This window comes from Ovis aries, chromosome 2, assembly GCF_016772045.2.
Source record: "Ovis aries strain OAR_USU_Benz2616 breed Rambouillet chromosome 2, ARS-UI_Ramb_v3.0, whole genome shotgun sequence".
Taxonomy (NCBI): domain Eukaryota; kingdom Metazoa; phylum Chordata; class Mammalia; order Artiodactyla; family Bovidae; genus Ovis; species Ovis aries.
This window is the reverse complement of record NC_056055.1, coordinates 9,251,456-9,269,911: the sequence shown is the minus strand read 5'-3', so window position 1 is coordinate 9,269,911 and position 18,456 is coordinate 9,251,456. Positions and strand designations below refer to the sequence as shown.

The 18,456-nt window shown below is 48.6% G+C and overlaps 1 protein-coding gene across 3 annotated transcripts in view; it reads right to left on the bottom strand.

The window, feature by feature from the left end:
- WHRN (whirlin) overlaps nucleotides 1–18,357 on the bottom strand; it is a 91,349-nt gene extending 72,992 nt beyond the window's left edge. For all 3 annotated transcript variants that reach the window (XM_042242825.1, XM_027964085.2, XM_042242826.1), the window contains exon 1: nucleotides 16,866–18,357. In XM_042242825.1, coding sequence (XP_042098759.1) covers nucleotides 16,866–17,483 — 618 coding nt within the window. In that variant the 5' untranslated portion in view covers nucleotides 17,484–18,357. The remainder of the gene's footprint in view (nucleotides 1–16,865) is intronic.
- Between the last annotated feature and the right edge of the window lie 99 nt (nucleotides 18,358–18,456).

The following is an 18,456-nucleotide window of genomic DNA, read 5'->3' as shown; positions in this document are numbered from 1 at the left end:
CCCCATGGACTGCAGCCTACCAGGCTCCTCCATCCATGGGATTTTCCAGGCAAGAGTACTGGAGTGGGGTGCCATTGCGAACACACATCTCCTTCACGCATCTCTGGCATTGCAGGCAAATTCTTTCACTGCTGAGCCACCAGGGAAGCCCTCTTACTTGTTAAGTGGGGTTATTCATGCCTACCATCACGGCGTTGAGTGGACAAAAGGAGGACAGACGAGATAACGGACACAAGGCTTCTTGCACTGGGCATGGTACATAGCAAGTGTCCATAAACGATGGTTAACATTATTGATCACAGCAAAATTACAGTGATGACTATGCGTTTTATTCTTCCCACTGCACCTAGGAAGAAAGATGTCTGGGTGGTCAAGTGTCTTATGCAAGGTCAGAAAGAGGAAGAAAGGCAAGGCTTGAACTTGAATCTCGGATTCTTCAAACTCATGTATCTTTTACCAGTAGTTCAAGAGGGTTCAGACAGGGACTTCCCTGGTGGTCCAGTGGTTAAGACTATAGGCTCCCAGTGCAGGGGACCCAGGTTCGATCCCTGGTCAGGGAAGTAGATCCCATATTCCACAACTAAAAGATTCTGCTTGCTGCAATTAAGACCTAGCACAGCCAGATAAATATATATATATATTTAAAGTAAGGTCAGATAACACAAGGCCAACCGTATGTCAAAGCCACAGAAGATGGACAAGGAAAGGGCCTGAAAAGGGGGCTTGGACTTACAGGCTGCAAGTAAATGAGACACCTTGGCCTCTTGAACCCTGAGCTGGTCCCAGGTGCAGTCACAGACACTGGAAAGACCCTCCCCACTCAGCCCCACTTGGAGGGAGGGTGGAAACTGGCTTGTGGGCTCTCTCTCTGTGGCATATTTTAATGTCATGAGAAGGTAAAGCCCTAATTAACACTCTGTCTTCAGAACTCCTTCCTCTGCACCACGTTTTATCTGTGTTAATTATCACCTCTTACAGGGACCACTAACTGCAACAGCTTTCCAGCCTCCTCTCCCAGCCTCCAAAATTAGTCTCTGCAGGGCAATCTGGACATCCTTTTAAAATGAAGTGGGCCCTGTCCCTGCCCTGCCCCAAACCATCACAGTGCCTCTCCAGCCTGCACAGTCAACCCTGCTGCCCAGCCGGCCTCCTCTCCTGCCCTGCCACCTGGCCTTTTTATAGTATCAAGAGCTCCAAGCTGCTTACATGTGCTGCTCCCTGTCCCTGAATGTTCATATCTCAACGTGCATGCATGCTCCCTCGCTTCAGTCATGTCTGACTTTTTACGACCTTATGGACTATAGCCCACCAGACTCTTCTGTCCATGGGATTCTCCAGGCAAGAATACTGGAGTGGGTTGCCAAGCCCTCCTCCAAGGGATCTTCCTGACCCAGGGATTGAATCCGAGTCTCTTGCATCTCTTGTACTTCAGGCAGATTCTTTATGCTGAGCCACAGGGGAAGCCCTACCTCAACATACTCAACTTACATATAAGAGATTATTTTATCAACATCTTTCACAACAGAGAAAACAGCAGATTCTGGTTAGGTCATAGATGTGACCAAATGTATCAGCGACAAGATGTATCAGTAAATATGTAAAGATAGGAGACTGTGGGTGATCCCACGGAAAATGAGACACACTGAAAAATGCAACTAAAATTGCTTTCGTCCTGAAATTGACCTCTTGAAATTGAGTGCCAATGAGGAATTTTTACCTCTGCTGAGGTACCAGTGAGTTTTCTATAGAATCTGAAAGAATGTATTAATTTCTCTTTTTGCTTTGGTTACTAGGGAGCTCTGAATTCCATTTGAATATGTAATATCAATCCTATAAGGGCAACACCTTGCACATGCCTATGTGTGTTAACATACACACACACAGTACACTTTCCAATATTGTTTCTGGTCTCTCTGCCTCTTTCACGATATGCTTTTTAGGTTAATTCACTCAGTTATTTTTGAAATAGGACGTAATATTAATTACAAATATATTAACAAATAAGTAAATGGGATAGATGGCTTCCCACGTGGCTCAGCAGTAAAGAACCCTCCTGCCAATGTAGGAGATGCAGTTTCGATCCCTGGGTCAGGAAGGTCCCCTGGAGAAGGGAATGGACCCCACTCCAGTATTCTTGCCTGGAACATCCCCAGGACAGAGGAGCCTGGCGGACGACAGTCCATGGAGTCTCATAGTGTCAGACGTGACTCAGTGCACACGTGCACACAAATGGGATACAAAGAGTTAAAAGAAAGTGTTAACCATTTCTTTGCTCACTTCTACTTCTTGCATCCCCAGTCTCAATCCTGGAAATTCATCTTCTATTATTCCTTCATGAAGATAATAGATTCTCTCGATTTTTAAAAATAAATAAACAGGGAGTTTGGAGGAGAATGGATACGTGTATATGTGTGGCTGAGTCCCTTCGCTGTTCACTTGAAACCATCACAACGTTGTTAACTGGCTGTACCCCAACACAAAATAAAAAGTTTAAAATAAATAAAGAGGATGTTCAATCACACCAGTCACATAGGAGGTGCTCAATAAAACAACTGCTGAGCGGATTAATGAATGCTAAAGGCCATCTCGACGATTAGATCTCCTCCACACGCAGTTGGAAGCAGAGACACTTTTCACAGACGCTTGGGCAGTAACTGGGCTTTCTCATCCTACCTCTCTATCTCCCTCCACTTCTCAGAAATCCTTTGCTGCTGCTGACTTTGGTCTAAGAATGCACGTCATTTACAAGCAGAAGTCCAAACATCGTCAGCCTAAATTCTTACGGAATGTAAACATCAATCGGGTGGCAGTGTGGTGAGAATTCACTCTGTCTCCAAGAAGGGCAGCTTCATTGTCACGTACCTAACATCTGCATGCCCACTGGGGCCTAGATCGAGACCAAGATGAGCCCTGACATGGCCCATCCGTTCTAGCTCTTTGAGGCCACTTCACCACCTTGAGCTGCTGCACCCAGGGAAGATCAACTGAACTGCAGAGCAGCTGTGTGAGCCCAACCAAACTACCTCCCAGAAACGCAGCTCCACATAAAGGTCAGGAGGCACCATGACAACACACGTAGGAAGCAAACATGAAAGGAGGAAGGTAATTAAACCATTGGAAAAATGTGACTGCGTAGAGATACAGGCCAGGGGAGGTGGTAGAGAACTGACCACTAGTTGCCATCTTCTTTCCCCCTTTGCAGTTTTCTTATGATGTTTAGATTTGCCTTGGAACCTAAGTAGATTTTCCAAAATCAACTGTGCATCCCCCTCCTTCTCTTTTCTTTATAAGTTTGACCTTCTCCAAAGGCTCCAGTGTGAAGATACAGAAGCAAATCTTTGCTCCAGTGCTGAGAATGCCAGGATCCCAAAGGCTGGAACGGGCACCTGACATTTCAAAGCCCCTGCTCTCCAGCGTCTTTGCTCCTAAATGTCTGAGTGAGCCAAGGCTGGGCAAAAAGGGAAAACATGGAGGATCAAAGAGAGGGAAAGAAGTGCTGTCCTTGGGGATAATGCCATGAGAAATATACAAGAAGACAGTGACAGAGTGACCCTCCCTTTGCAAAACATCTCATAAGATGAGGACAGAGCCGATTCCAGAAAGATATTGATTCCTTTTTAATGCAATTCTTCAATTATCCACTAAGCCTGGCTTTTAGTCTCTTATAATTTAAGTAAACTGCTTTACAAATGTTCTCTTAAATTTTGTCTCTATATTCTTTTCTTTTTTTCCTTTAAGGAAGAACTAACAAGTTTCTAGGAGTCATAGATATAATCATGAGATGCACCTCGATGGGTTTGCAATGGACTGTTCGTTGTCCAGAATCAATGTCCATAGCACATCCATCCATCAGGAAAATTAGTTTCTGTCAATATCATTTTCTCAGTGTACAAGTGGATACAGAGATGGGGAGTGGTCAAGAATCCTCCTGCCAGTACAGGAGATGCAGTTTCAATCTCTGGGTCTGGAATACTCCCTTGGAGGAGGAAATGGCAAACTACTCCAATATTCTTGCCTGGGAAATCCCACGGACAGAGGAGCCTGGCAGACTAGAGTCCATGGGGTCACAAAGAGTTCAACGAGACTTAGCAACTAAACAAACAGCAATTATCTATGTATATCTGTATTTAATATATGGTATATTCTATATGCCACTTATATGTACGTGTGTGCATGTTCAGTGGCTCAGTAGCATTGGACTCTTTGCGACTCCACAGCCTGTAGCCCACCAGGCTCCTCTGTCCACAAAATTTTTCAGGCAAGAATACTGGAGTGGGTTGCTGTTTCCTTCTCAAGGGGATCTTCCCGACCCAAGGATGGAACCCACATCTCCTGCATTGGCAGGCAGATTCTTTACCACTGAACCACTTTGGAAACCCCTATATATGTATAAACAGCTATTCAAACACTAAATATGCAACGGGGTTCAAATTCACTATTTAAATTATATAAATTAGAGTAGGATACATTTTGTCTATCAGATTGGCAAAAATGGAAAAGGAATATGATATCCAGTGTTGGCAAGGCTGGGGAAAAATGAGGCATCATGAGATTAGTCCACTGCTAATGTTGGAGCAGGGACTGTAAAAAAACAAACTTCCCCAAGAGCACTCTGGCAACAGTTACCAAGCCTGAAAAATCTGCCTATTCCTGGAGCCAACGCCACCTCTAGAAAGACAGTCCAAAGAATTATTAGAGATGTGCTTCAATATTAATGTACAAGGATGTTTAAAGCAGAAATAAAGATAATGCTTTTTTAAAAAAAACAGTCCAACAAGAAGAAATCGGTTAAATTAATCATGTCTCTCTTTGTTGTGATATATTATGCAAGCATTAAAAATCATTTTGAAGAAATATTTATCAAAGTGGGGAAAAAAACAGTTGTGATACATTGTCTGGTGAAAGAGGCAGGCTTCATGACTATGTTCAGAATGGCAGTTTTCTAGGAGGTTCCCAGGGCAAATTTACAGGCACAGACACACAGGGGACTGGAGAGACAGGAATCAATTGTCCATAGGTTTAAGGGGGGATTATCAAGATTTGGGGTTTCTTCCTTTGTGTTTTTCTGGGTTTCTAAGTTTTCTAAATGGAACCTATCTCTCTTAGGTCATTAAAACACACACACTTGTGCACACACATACACGTTGGTATTTTAAAAGCTCAAACAGACTCCTCTGCTCCTCATGTTTCCTATGAGCTAAAGAAAATGGCCTTTGATTTGCCCAGTCTGCGATGGGGCTGACAGCCCCCCGTCTTCTACACAAGGCCCGGCAGACTCTGTCCTCATCCTGTCCAGAGGGCAGACAGCAAGACAGAGTCAAGCCTCCACCAGTCAGTGAGATGATTTCATAAGTTACGGGTTTATCTTAATGGGGGTGGAGTTGAGGTCACAGTTATCTATTTAAGGAATTTCCAGACAATGCACAAAATAAAATCCTGACAAAGGCCAGGGTATAGTGAGAGGGAAAAGAGAGGGGACAAGGAGAAGAAGCAGCGTGGACGTGCCACCTCCGTACCTGCCGTCTAGAAAACGACACGCATAGAGACTTCCTGGGAAGGGGTAAGTCGGCCACAGCCTGGGTTGTCTGGCTCCTTGTGGCTTTTCTTGCTAAGTGGAAAAAACTGGGGGAAAGACGTACATTTACTGACCCAGCTCTGACCAGCACTACGGCTCATGCACCCCGCTTCTCAGTTGTTAATAGAAGCTGTCGAGGGCAGTGGCTGTGAGCAATGCTTTGGAGGCAGAAAGACCTGGGTTCAAATCTTAGGCCTGCCAACCCCCATCTGTATGCAGGCGGCCAGTCACTTCCTATTCCAGACGCTGTTTCCTATCCCTGGGGGCTGTGTGAAAAGTCAGTATGCGAAGCCCTGGCAGAGTTCCTGGAGCCACACAGAAGACCCTCCGTGTGGCCATAGGTATTAGTGTGCTCAGTATTGCCAGCTTGTAAGCATCTTGTGTTACGTATTTTATACCAAGTAGATCCTTTGGCAGGAAAACAGACCCTAACACAGTGGGTAATCAATCAGTGTTCGAATGAAAAGATATGCACAGTACTTCAATACATTACCTGTAAGGCCATCAATATGGAGGAAATTGAACAGAGAAGGAACACAGAAGCTTAGTAACTTGTCTTCCATTTGACTACTCTTTCCATCACAATTTTATGGAAGAGGAGTTTGAAAATCAGAAAGGTTAAGAAGTTTGTTCAAGACCCTACAGGTCCAAAGTGGCCGAGTTGAGCTTGGAACCCAGAATGTCTGACTCCAGAACCCAGATTCAAGCACAGTAGGATGCTCCCTCTCTCTGGTGTTGGGGTGATGGTCACAGTCCCTCAAGTTGACAAAACCTGGCTTTAAATCCTGGCTCTGCCACTTTCCATCTTGGTGACAACAGGCAAGTGACACATTCGCGGCAGTTTTGCAAAAGCAAGTGAAAAACGTGGTATGTATTAATAAGGCTGTCGTGATGGTCAATGAATTATATATATACAAAGGTTATTATTGTTCACAGAGCAACGCTAGGAAATACATACTCTGTGTAATGATGAGAGAAAAGGAGGCCACTACCTGGAGGAAGCAGAGGGGAGAAGAGAAGGTTTCCTGTAGGTGGAGTAGCTGCCTGTGGGTAGCAGGTCTGCTATGGGGGGGCACAGGGGCTGAAGGACCATGGGTGGAGAGAAACGGAGCCTTGCTGCTTGTCTGACCAAGTGTGGACTACACTCTGGCACAGCTGGGGAAAAGGACTGTCTGTGGGTAAAAAAGGATCAGATCATGAGCAGCCCGAACGTCAGGGTCAGGAGCTCAGCCTCTGCCCCACAGGTTCCCAGCTCCACTGTGAGGCGTAGGCAGAGCACGGTGGCATCAGACCCCAGTTTCTAAAGTTCACTCTGCCTCCTGGACACGGAATGGACTGGCGAGTAGGTGAGCACGATGGGAGACAGACAGGCAGACAGCAGGGAGGCCTCTGCCATTGGCAGTGATGATAGGGGTTTGGGGGAGCGGCCTGAGACCTGCTGGAGAGAGGTCAGGACGGGAGGGTGTAACTCGCCACGGGCGGGCGCAATCCCCGACAGGGATCATGGAGAAGGTTTCGAACTGTGGTGTTGGAGAAGACTCCTGAGACTGCAAGGAGATCAGATTAGTCCCTCCTAAAGGAAACCAACCCTGAATATTCATTGGAAGGGCTGATGCTGAAGCCACCTGATGCGAAGAGCCGACTCACTGGAAAAGACCTTGAGGCTGGGAAAGATTGAGGGCAGGAGGAGAAGGAGATGACAGGGTGAGATGGTTGGATGGCATCACCGACTTGGTGGACACGAGTTTGAGCAATCTCGTGGAGATGGTGAAGGAGAGGGAAGCCTGGCGTGCTGCAGCCCACGAGGTCGCAGAGTCGGACACGACTGAGCGAATGAACAACAGCAGAGAGGTGCCATCAGAGGCTGAGAGATAAGTCAGAGCTTCCAGGGCAGATACAAGTTGCTCTTAATACTACAGAAGAGCTGAAAAAATAAGTGAAAATAAACACACGAAAGGGAGGAAGAGATCCTGTTCAGAGACGACACAGGTAGAAGATGGGTGAAGAGACAGACATTTGGAGGGAAAGAGGAAGGAATTTGTGGGTGACCTGAACATTCTGACATGCCCTGTTGACTTAAAAAATCTCAGGATTTGGAGGAATTCTTGGAAGGGGGAGAGGGATCAGGAGAGTTGGGGGAAAAAATCTGGGAGAGGGCTGGGAAACCCAAGAAGAAAGAGGAAGGAGGCAGAAGAGAGAAGAAGGAAAGGATAGAGATGATGCTGGGTCCAGACACACCAAAGGACCCCATGCCCTCTATCTGGGGCCAGGAGGACAGAATGGAAGAAGGAAAACCCATCCCCAGGGACTTCTGAGCAAAGCTTCTGATAGCTGGATTCTCTTATTAATCAGAAACCTCTTAGTGAAGCCTAGAACATCATTTCAGAAGTGGTTCAAATAAACTGCAGAGGGGTTTTTTTTTTGTTTGTTTCTTTTAAGAGTGGCTGCCCATGTTGTCAAATTACCACTTTCACCTGTATTAACTGCTTAAATGGGTTCTGCAAACACCTCTATCTTCTCTACCGCCTCATCAAGACCCCTGGGGAGCCCATCAGGGAAGGATGCTGGAGAACAAGGTTGGGGACGCAGCTGACCGGGGGGCTGCACACACTGGCCTCTAGGCCACGCATCTATCTTGCCTCCCCACATTTTAAAGGGAAGTTGAGACATACAATTCCACTCAACCCCTGGGCCTGATGACTGCTGCAACATGAAAACGCAGATGCTGACATCCAGATAGGAGCAATTACATTTTAAAAGAAACTCTGTCTACGTGGGAACATTGATTACATTTAGTAAATGACCCTGCAATTCAAACAGTTATAATGGAACATGAGAGCCTCAAGTTCCAATATTTTCTGCCAAATATATTTTTGCTTTTTTTTTTAAAAAAAAAAACAGGCACAACAAAAAACTGTCAAAGCCAAGCAAATTCAGTCAATAACATTTTTCATTTCACTTCTTGCAGTGGGACCTCCATGGCCTTATTTCTCAAACTTTTGATGTGCAACAGCGTCAGTAACCTGTTCATGAGCATGGACAGTGAAACGAGCTCACCGGTGGGGGACTCTGAGTCACAGAGAGGCAAAGGGAGTTAGCTGCCCAAGGTCACAGCCAAGTACACTCTCAGATGAACCCAGGTCCATCTCCAAAAGCTGCCTCTTGGGTACAGACCTCCCTTCCCTTGATTTTCCAATTTATCAGCTGACCGTGTGCATCTGGGATTGTGCTCTGAAATAGTTAAAGATGGGGACAGGGTGGATCCACGTCTTTGATCAAATTTTTACGTGGATAAGTGGGTGTGGAGAGGGGAGGAGGGATGGAATCCAAAAGAAGACAGGCTTTCCAAACTTCAGAGTGGTTAAGAATTGCCTGGGGGGCTTGCTGGGCTTCCCTGCTGGCTCAGTGGTAAAGAATCTGTCCGCCAATGCAAAAGATGTGGGTTCGATCCCTGGCCCGGGAAGCTCCCCTGGAGAAGGAAATGGCAACTCACTCCAGGATACTTGCTTGGAGAATTCCTTGGACAGAAGAGCCTGGTGGGGCTACAGTCTATGGGGTCACAAAAAAGTCAGACACGAATTAGCAACTAAACAATGGGGGCTTGTTAATTTGTGAATCACCTCTTCTAAGGCCCCAACTCCTGGGTGTTTGAAAACACCATTCGATGTCATGGTACTCTCTTCTTCCCTGCAGCCTGCATCTTTTAAGTCCTATAAAGACGACACCTTGGGACCTGTTTATGGGAGGCTGATGTATTTGCTTTGCATTTGAGAGGATGCTGATATTATGAAAACTCAGGTAGAGAGAAAAAATAACTGTGAAACTGGCTGCCAGCTGAAGCAAAGCCACAGCCAATTTAGCAGCAGGAACACAAATTCTCAAAGGGGAAAGGAGGCAAAGGGGCTGGGACTGGAAAAGAAGAAGAAGGGGAAAAAAAAAAAAAAAAGAAATTATGCATTCTCAGATAAAGCAGCTTTGAAACACACATGTGATTAAGAGAAACTTGCCCTTCACGTAAAATGCTGAGGTTTCTTGAAACCTGCCAGAACGGTGTTTCTCTTTTTTTTTTTTAATAACAAAAACCAGAAGATACAGAAGATACATCTCACCCGAAATTGGTTCATTGATTGCTTCAGAATGCATAAATGGTTCTATTTTGGAAGCTCACACCGTCAGGCTGGGGAAATAACCCACTTTTGGGAATGTGATTTTAAAATTAAGAGCACAGTGACACATGAAATAACCAAAGGGGTCTCATAGGGTAGACTTGGTGGGAAAAGGTATTGCCCACCCAGTCAGACTACACTTTTTTTAAGACTTTTCATTGAAACAGTTTCCTACTTACCAATGTTTTCACACTTGTTCAGTCATTTGATCCCTACAGCCCTGGGAAGGAGGCAGGTGGGAGATTGCTGTTGTTTAGTGGCTAAGGTGTGTCCAGCTCTTTTGTGGCAGCGATGCCCATTTCACAGTTGCAAAGCCGAGGTTCAGAGAGTCACATGACCTGCCCGCAGCCACACAGCCAACTTCCTGGCACACGACACACTAGAGTCGATGGCTTTCCTTGAGTTTTCTATTCAGCACCCACTATGCTGCAACCCCTAGACTTCCTTAAGCTATTACACTCAAGAACTAAGGCATCCTGAACTCTCCAGCACGGCATTAGTAGTAAGAGCATTCCATTCATTCGGCGAATATTTATTTATGTATTAAAACACCTACTGTGTGCCAGTCGCCGTGGAGGTATTGGGGTATGTGAGTGAGCAATGCAGATCCCATTTCTCACAGAGCTTACTCACAGTGGGGAAGGCAGATGATAAACAGCTAAAATGTCCTTCTAGTAGTGACAAGTGTGCTGAAGGAAAGTAAAGCCGGTTACGAGGATGGATGCGGGCGAGTGTGGGAGCGGGAGATCCCTTTGGAGAGGGTGGCAGGGAGGCAGAGGCAGGCCGGTATCACAGCTCTTAAAACACTTGGTGTCCTGTGTCCATGAGTAGCTCCAAGTCTCCCTCATGACTCCCTGGGGGTACAGGCTGCATACATTCATCTCTGATTTCCAAGTACCAGCCAGTGGCCCGGGTGCAGCGAGCGCTGTTCAGAGCAGCTGTGGACAAACGCCTGTGCCTGAAGCCAGGACTAAAACACGCTGCTTTCTCTGGATGTGTGAGCGTCAGGCCCCCCACTTGGTCGAGTGAAGCCTTTGAAAGGCCCCTGAACGTCAGGCACAAAATGTGCCTTTTGCCTGCCTTCCAGCAGGGGGCTGGCACTGCCTTCTATGCGGATGGCTGTTTAACCCTAGGGCTGAGTTCCAGGGTAGGGAGGTAAGGCAAAAGGGCCACTGAAGTCCTGATCCCATTGGTGACTCCAGGCTAGCCAATTTTACCTCCTTGAGCACCAGCCTCCTGACTTCCCTGCCTCCCCTGGGAGGGAGAAAGCGTGAAGCAGACAGCAGCGGCACACACTAAGCCTCTTCTCTTCCCAACAGTGTTCCGGTGATGCAAGGCTAAAATACAAGTGCACCGGCCCCATGGGGGTGCCTCCTGCAGTGACGCCAGGAGTGCACGAGAGCGGAATGCAGAGTCTGTTTCCTGCTCCTTGCACCCTTTCCATCCGCCCTGCTGGAAAAGTAAAATGGCAACATCTGCAGCCCAGGAATCTTCAAAAGGTGACCCCCACCTTGGGGGAGCGCAATTAGAAGTCCTCGTGAGCTCTACGTTAACATCAGATTCTTGGTTGAGGGTTTTTAAAGAAACAGAGAAAAAGAATTGGCTTTGAAAGATCTGTATTGCAGCCTCCAGCTACCTCTAGTCATGAAATGCCATTCTTCCCAGCAGAGCCTCTGGTCTGGAGTCCCTAAACGGTGGAGACCAGACGCTGTCCTTCCAGGTCATCAAAGAACCTTGCAGGAAAGCCAGTTGGAGCCTAATCCCCATGGATGACTGCTTCAGTGCAAAGCCCTCTGAAGGACAGCGGGGGGATTACGACTCGGAGAAGCATGTGTGCGGTGAGCGCGAGCAGACAGGCAGGCGAGGGGCTGCGTGCGCTTGACAGGTGCATACAGGCTGTGTGCCGTGCGGCTGGAGGCAGGCGGAGGTGGGAGGCAACAACACGGACAGAATCCAGTTGGTTGAGGGTTAAAGGATCATACTTATCTTTGCAGATCCATCCACATGATGAATCTGTGGCAGGTAATAAACATTGCCGTTGGTCGGGAGGGGGTGGGGTGACAGAGAAACAAGAAGCTAGCGCTGGAGTGATTCCTATATCTCTTTCCTGTCCGGCTTAAGTCAGGAGGCAGGAATTGTATACTATAAAAATAACAATTCTGAAAAAAAAAAAAAGGTGTTCTCTTCTACCTTGCAAAATGTTTCTTTGATTTGAACAGTAAATAACCAGTTGAAAGGCACCATCATTTTTTAAAACCTTCAGGATCTACTTGAGCCAAATAAATACACAAGGTTAAATTAAAGAAATGGACTCTCTCAAGGTACTGCATCACACTCTGGATCCAGCAAGCAAACATCTATTCAATAAAGGTTTTATTAATAGTGAGCTTTCAACATGTTATGGCTGGCAGGACTCAGAGGACCCAAGAATGAATACAGGGCCAAAGGGAAGTCTGCGTGTCCCCATGAACATATCAGCCAGGGTTTTCCAAACTGAAAGACAGGAATGAGATAGGGAAGGAGGAGCTGCGTTTCAGACACCAAGTTGGAAGCGGTAATAATTTGTCATGGCTTCAGCTAACCGTGTACAATGTGAAAATGACGAATGTGTCGTTTAGAATGTGCTGGACCAAATACAATAACATATTATTATGGGCAGATTCTCCCTGGGTTATTATGCAAAGGAAGGGAGGGTGTGATAACTCTAAATAAATGAAAGGGCCAGCCCCTGCTTTAAACTTCTGGAATATTTCAAATTCTAATATGCTCCTTGGATGTACCCAGCGGTGGTGGGGGGTGGAAATTCAGAGACTGTAATGAAGCTGTTTAATTTTTATCAAGAGGAAACACAGGCATTCATACACACATCCCAGTAACACATAGATAGCTCTCCCTTTCTACTTCCCGATGAATCAGGGACTCAGAAAGCAAGCCAAGCAGGCAAGTGAACTTGATCTTGACTACTCCCAGGGTGGTGCTGTGCGTGCCACAATCCTATTGTCACTGTCTCACGTACCCTGCAAAGTCACAAGGGCTAGTGTGTCTGGGCTGAGGGGAGCGGTCAAGTTCCTATCAGCACAGTGTAACCCACCAGTTTTTTGATTTCGTAGCAGGCTACCCAAGAGTGCCAAGATTCTTGTCTCCCAATCCTTAGCCAACTTCCTTTACTCTGCCTTAAACAAAAGCAATTCCAAAAGAGCACAGAAACCCCCACCGAATTAGACATATAAATACCTTCTGGGTAGTACATATGAAGCAAAGCACAGATTGTCTGAGCTGGAAGGGACCTTGGGCAGTCCCTGGCTCACCCACCTGGGACCCAGAGAGGGTCCGTGACTGGCCCAAGGTCACACAGCAAATGTGCACCAGAGTCCAATACAGCATCCTTGGTCTGGGGACTTCTTGGCCAATTTATCAAGCATTTTTGGCTGAAAATCTTTGAAAGGTCTTCTTTTTTGTTAGTATTGGCTTGGCTCCTGTTCGTTCAAGACAGACTTTTCAAAAATCCAACGTTTCAACATAATTGCAAATAGTAAGTGGCTTGCCTTATCTGCGCCTGTCACTGCTGATTTAGCAAACAGGCTTCAAGAGAGGGCTGGGAGCTTCGGGAGACAGAGGATAAAGTCCTCCTTAAATTTGCTGTAACGATGGATACTTGATTTGTCAGACAGAGAAGTGGAAGAACCTTTGTATATTCAATCTCCTCTGTTCACTGAGAGGAGGTGACCCACTCTGATTCATAAACTATTAAGTAACCTGATTTCTAAAATTTAATTTTCTTTTGACACACACACACACATACAGGTGTGCGCGCGCTTGCACACGTGCAATCTCTCCTTTGAGAAGCTCAGAGGATCTTTTCCCCCTTTCTACCTGGAGAAGAAAAATAAAGATTTTAAGACTGAAGCCATATTGCCTCAATAGCCAAGTGTCTATTGACAGTGAACAGAGAAGGGAAAAGTGGCATATATTTACATACAGTGGAATATTATTCAGCTACTAAAAAAGGAAATCTTGCCATTTGTGACAACACAGATGAACCTGGAGGACACTGTACTAAGTAAAATAAGCCAGACACAGAAAAATATTGTATGATTTCAATTATAAATGGAATATAAAAACGTTCAGCTCACAAAAGCAGAGAGGAGGATGGTGGTTACCAGGGTTTAGGGTTGGTGGAAAAGGGGAGATATTGGTAGAAACTTCCAGTTATGAGTAGCTTCTAGGGATCTAATGCACAGCAAGGTGACCATATTTATTAATAATAATTCTAAATTGTATTCTTAAGATTTTCTAAGTGTTTACATCTTAAGTGTTCTTACCACAGAAATAAAATAACATGTAAAGTGATGGATATGTGAATTAGCTTAATTGTGGTCATCATTTTGCGATATAAAGGTCAAATATCCCATAGTCCATTGTATATCTTAAATAACCCACTTCAGTATTCTTGCCTGGACAAGAATTCTTGCACTTCAGTATTCTCTCCCATGGACAGAGGAGCCGGGCAGGCTATAGTCCATAGGGTCGCAAAGAGTCGGACACGACAGAAGCACCTTAGCATGCAGCAACACACCTTAAATATATACAGTTTTTACTTGCCAGTTAGTTACACTTCAATAAAACTGTGGGAGGAAGCAAAAAATAAATGAATACAATTGAAGAGGAAAAAGGAAAACATGTCTCCTACTAAAGGCAACCTGGTATCCTGGAACAGGAAAAGGATATAAGCAGAAACACTGATGCCATTTGAATAAAACCCGAAGTTAAAAATCCTTACACCATAGCTTTTAAAGAGAGGCTGGCAGTGCAGAAATCCTGGTTAAGGGCAGTTTATACCTAATGGAGAAGCTGGGGCCTCTTTGGACTTTCAGTTAAGGGGACTCGGCACCCTGAATTTTGTAAAAATTTGTCAATAGCTGCACGTGTTCTAAACTGTCCCTGAAACCCACCCGCCCATCCTGCATGCCTAGGGCTCCCAGGCCTCGGAGATGAGGTTCCGCCTCCTCCGTTTTAAATTCCACCCATGGAAAGTCCGTCCCCCTCTCGTCCCTGGAGTTAAGGTGACACAGAGCTGCTCATTTGCCTGTTGCTTCTGAAGGGTCCAAAGGGGCGTGTTCCAGGCAGGTCACACGTCTGGCGTTGGCCGGGAGGAAGCGGGTCATCCGAGAGGATGGTGTTCCCCCAGCCTGGGCAGGAAAAGTGACAGGGACACGGAACTGCCTGGCTCCCACTGGCTCCCACCTGTCCAAGGGCTGTTCTGCTCCGATCAAGCCCTCCCTCCGGCAAGGAGAGTTCTGGAGCTTCAAAAGCTATGCCCAGTGAGTTTAGGTCTGACTCTGGAGGCAACAAGAATAAACACACAAGCGAAGGCCTGGTGCCCGGGGGCAGCAGCACCTTGGTGTAGTGGAGGGAGGTTCGGGGAGAAGATGCAGGGCGCCATCGACAGATGGGGAGGGCAGAATGGAAACTCTGGAGCGTCTCCAGCCTCAGAGGCGTGGCTGAGTCTGGGGTGGGAACTGAAGGGGTGCTTGGTGTTTTTAATGCCCAGGTTTCCTGAGGCCTTTCCCAAGTCTATCACCTCCTGACAATTAAGCTACCCAAGTCCTTTTAAATTGCCACTAAAATTGAATCCACGTTTATAAATGACCATTTGGATCAAACATCTTTCAAGTAAAAATTTGTCATCTGGGAACTCCAGACCTTTCAGGATCAAAGGCTAATGGGCTATTTCTTTTTTAAAAATACGTGGAATGTCAGATAATGGAAACAGATGAACTGTTGAGGGGTGAGGAGGAGACAGGAGGATGTTTGACTGGAAACCCAGAGGGAGCTTCATCCTCTGCACCCTCAAGCAGTGTGAACTCATCAGCCTGTTTTCTGGGAGCAGCAGGGAAGTTTCTAAAATCCTCAGGGGCCTCCCTGAGGGGCAGACAGGTTAGGAAGCAGAGCGAAGCCAAGGTCAGAGGATGGTTGTGCCCCAGGTGAACAGTCAGGAAATGAGCTCTAGAGGCACTTGGTCACAGGTCACTAACAGACACGGGAAACAGCCCAGGGACCTCTGCTGCCTGAGTGTTTCCCAAGAGCCTGCGGTCCCTGAGCTGGAGTCCAAACACTTGCATGGAGGGGACCAGAGGCTGGGGTGAGGGATGGGTGGTGAGAAGCTGGGTCAGAAGCCTGCCCAATCCCCTGGGAAGCATTTTCCTTGCAGAAGCAAACTGTGTCACTGTTCCTTTCCCCCAAAACTCTTCACTTCTTGACACAGAGGTGGCGTGTGTGTGTGCGTGTGTGTGTGCGCACGCGCAGGGCATGCACCTGCAAAGCATCGCTGAATCCACACATAAACCAAACACCGTCCCATCTCTTACTGATTTTCAATAGCCCTGGGCATGAGATTAGCAAACGCATACATTCCTTTAAAGAGCATGTTAAATTCCTAAGAGTTAGTTGTCATGAGGTTATTTTTCTCAACAGACACAAAAAGCACGACTACTCTCAAGGGGGTGGGAGATTTATTCTTGACATTCAGGCAAACACCCCCTTCCCATCAAGGTTAGGGACACTTATGGTCCAAATGGAGAACCAGAGGTTCTGAGGGACCTGTCCCAGGATACACAGCCTGGTCCATAAGTAGCAAGGTCAGGCCAGACCTCTGTGGGTCATCAGCACAGCCTCCTTGGACTACTCTGGAGTTAACAAAACTTTCAGGAGCAAAAGCCTCCAGAATAATGAGAATAACAACAGCTGAAGGGGAGCTCGCCCACTGATTACTAACCATATGCCAAGCAGACACAGTCCCTCTTCTAATGCTCATAAGAAGCCTTTTCCCACTTTGTGGGAATCATACCTTTGCAGGAGCGTTTGATAATGCCTGTCTCCCGCACACTAGCCTTTATGCCCCATGAAGGCAGGGTCCATGCCTTTTCGCCCATCACTATGTCCCAAGTGCCTGGTATCTATTTGCTCAAAAAACCTAGATGTTCGTGTTTTAAGGAAACACTTTTAAGAAAAACGGGGCCCAGAAAGGTCAAGATATTTGGCTAAGGACACACAGCATGGAGTTACTACTAATATGAGGTGCTTCGCCACTCTGCCCCAAAGTCAACCCCAAGTCAGAGCCCTACCTTGACAGCTTCAGCGTGGGTCACTCGGGCCAGGGATTTGTCGTTGACACGCAGAATCTGGTCCCCGACTCTCAGCCCCTCCTTCTCGGCCAGGGAGCCCGGCTCCACCAGCGACACATAGATGCCCACGCCATGCTCCGAGCCCCCGCGGATGCTGAAGCCCAAGCCCTCGTGGGCCTTGGCGCGCCGCAGGCTCACCAGGCGCACCTCCCCGGGCCCCGCGCCGTCGGGGCCGCCCCAGACGGGTTGCCTGTAGGGGGTGGTGGCGGGCAGGTAGAGGCCCTCCGCCGTATACTGGTCGAAGAGCAGCTGGTCGGAGCGCGGGATGACCAGCCGCAGCATCGGCAGCAGGCGCCGCTTGACCGGGCTGTCCAGCAGCACGCGCAGGGTGCGCACCAGGTCGAAGACGTTGCGGCGCGCGTGGTAGGCGTTCAGGCAGTGCGTGAACTGCTCCCGCTCCGCCTCGCTCAGCAGCGCGGTCAGCGCCTGGTGCAGCTGGCGCACGTTGGCAGACAGCAGTCGCAGCCCCGCGCCCCCGCCGCCGCCCGCCCCGGCCGCCGAGCCCAGCGAGCCGGTGGAGGACGAGCCCACCGACAGGCCGTCCAGCTGCGCGTTCATCTCCCCGCCAAGGCCCGGGCGGAATCGGGGCGCGCGGTGGGACAGCCGCGGCACTCGCCGGCACTGGCGCGACAGCTGGATCCCGGGAGCGCGGAGATCGCGGCTGGAGTCTGGGTCTGGGAGCTGGGGATGGCGGGCTGGGGATGGCGGGGTGGGGGGGCGGGCGCCGGGGGGATGCCGAGACAGGGGCTGGATCCGGGAAGACCTGGAGAAGGCTGGAGTCTAGGTTTGGAGGGCACGAAAACGGTGCCTTAATCCTGGGGCGGGATCGCGGAGACCAATGCTAGATTCCTGGGCGCGCGAAGACCGAAGGGGTCGCGAAACTGGAGTCCAGAGGACGCGGAGACAGCGGCTGGAGTCCCGGCAGGGCGGAGACGGCGGCGGGGTCCCCAGGGACAAGGAGTTGGCGGCTGGAGCCCGGAGGTCGCGGAGACTGCGGCTGGAGTCCGAGGGGACGAGGACAGAGCAGCTACATTCTGAGGGGCACAGAGACCACGAGTGGCCAGAGCCGGGAGGAGGGGCGCAGCAAAGCCGACCGCCCCGTCACACCATACCCGGGGCTCCCCCAGCCGCGACGCCTGCTCCTCTCGGGCTGGGGGACCCCGAAGTCATAAACTGGGGTGGGGGCGCTCTAGACGCTGAGTCCGCAGGACCGCAGCCGGTGGAGCCGCGCGGACGTCCGGCAGGGGGTGCGAGGCATGTCCAAGGCAGCCCCGGGATGCAAACAGCCCGGGGTCCCCTGCGCCCCTGCACCGCCCGCGCGCAGACGGAGCCGCGCGGCCGCGAGCCCAGACTTTGAGAACTGTTGAGCCGCCCGGGGCCGATCTTCCAGTGAGTTCCGAAGCCGTCGCTGTCGCCGTCGCCAGCCCAGTCTAGGCCCCGCCTCTTGCCCCTCCCCCTCTCTACCCCCCCCACCTCCGCGCGGGCACTTCAGGAAATGACGTCCCGCCTCGCGCCTGGCGGTTGCCTGGAG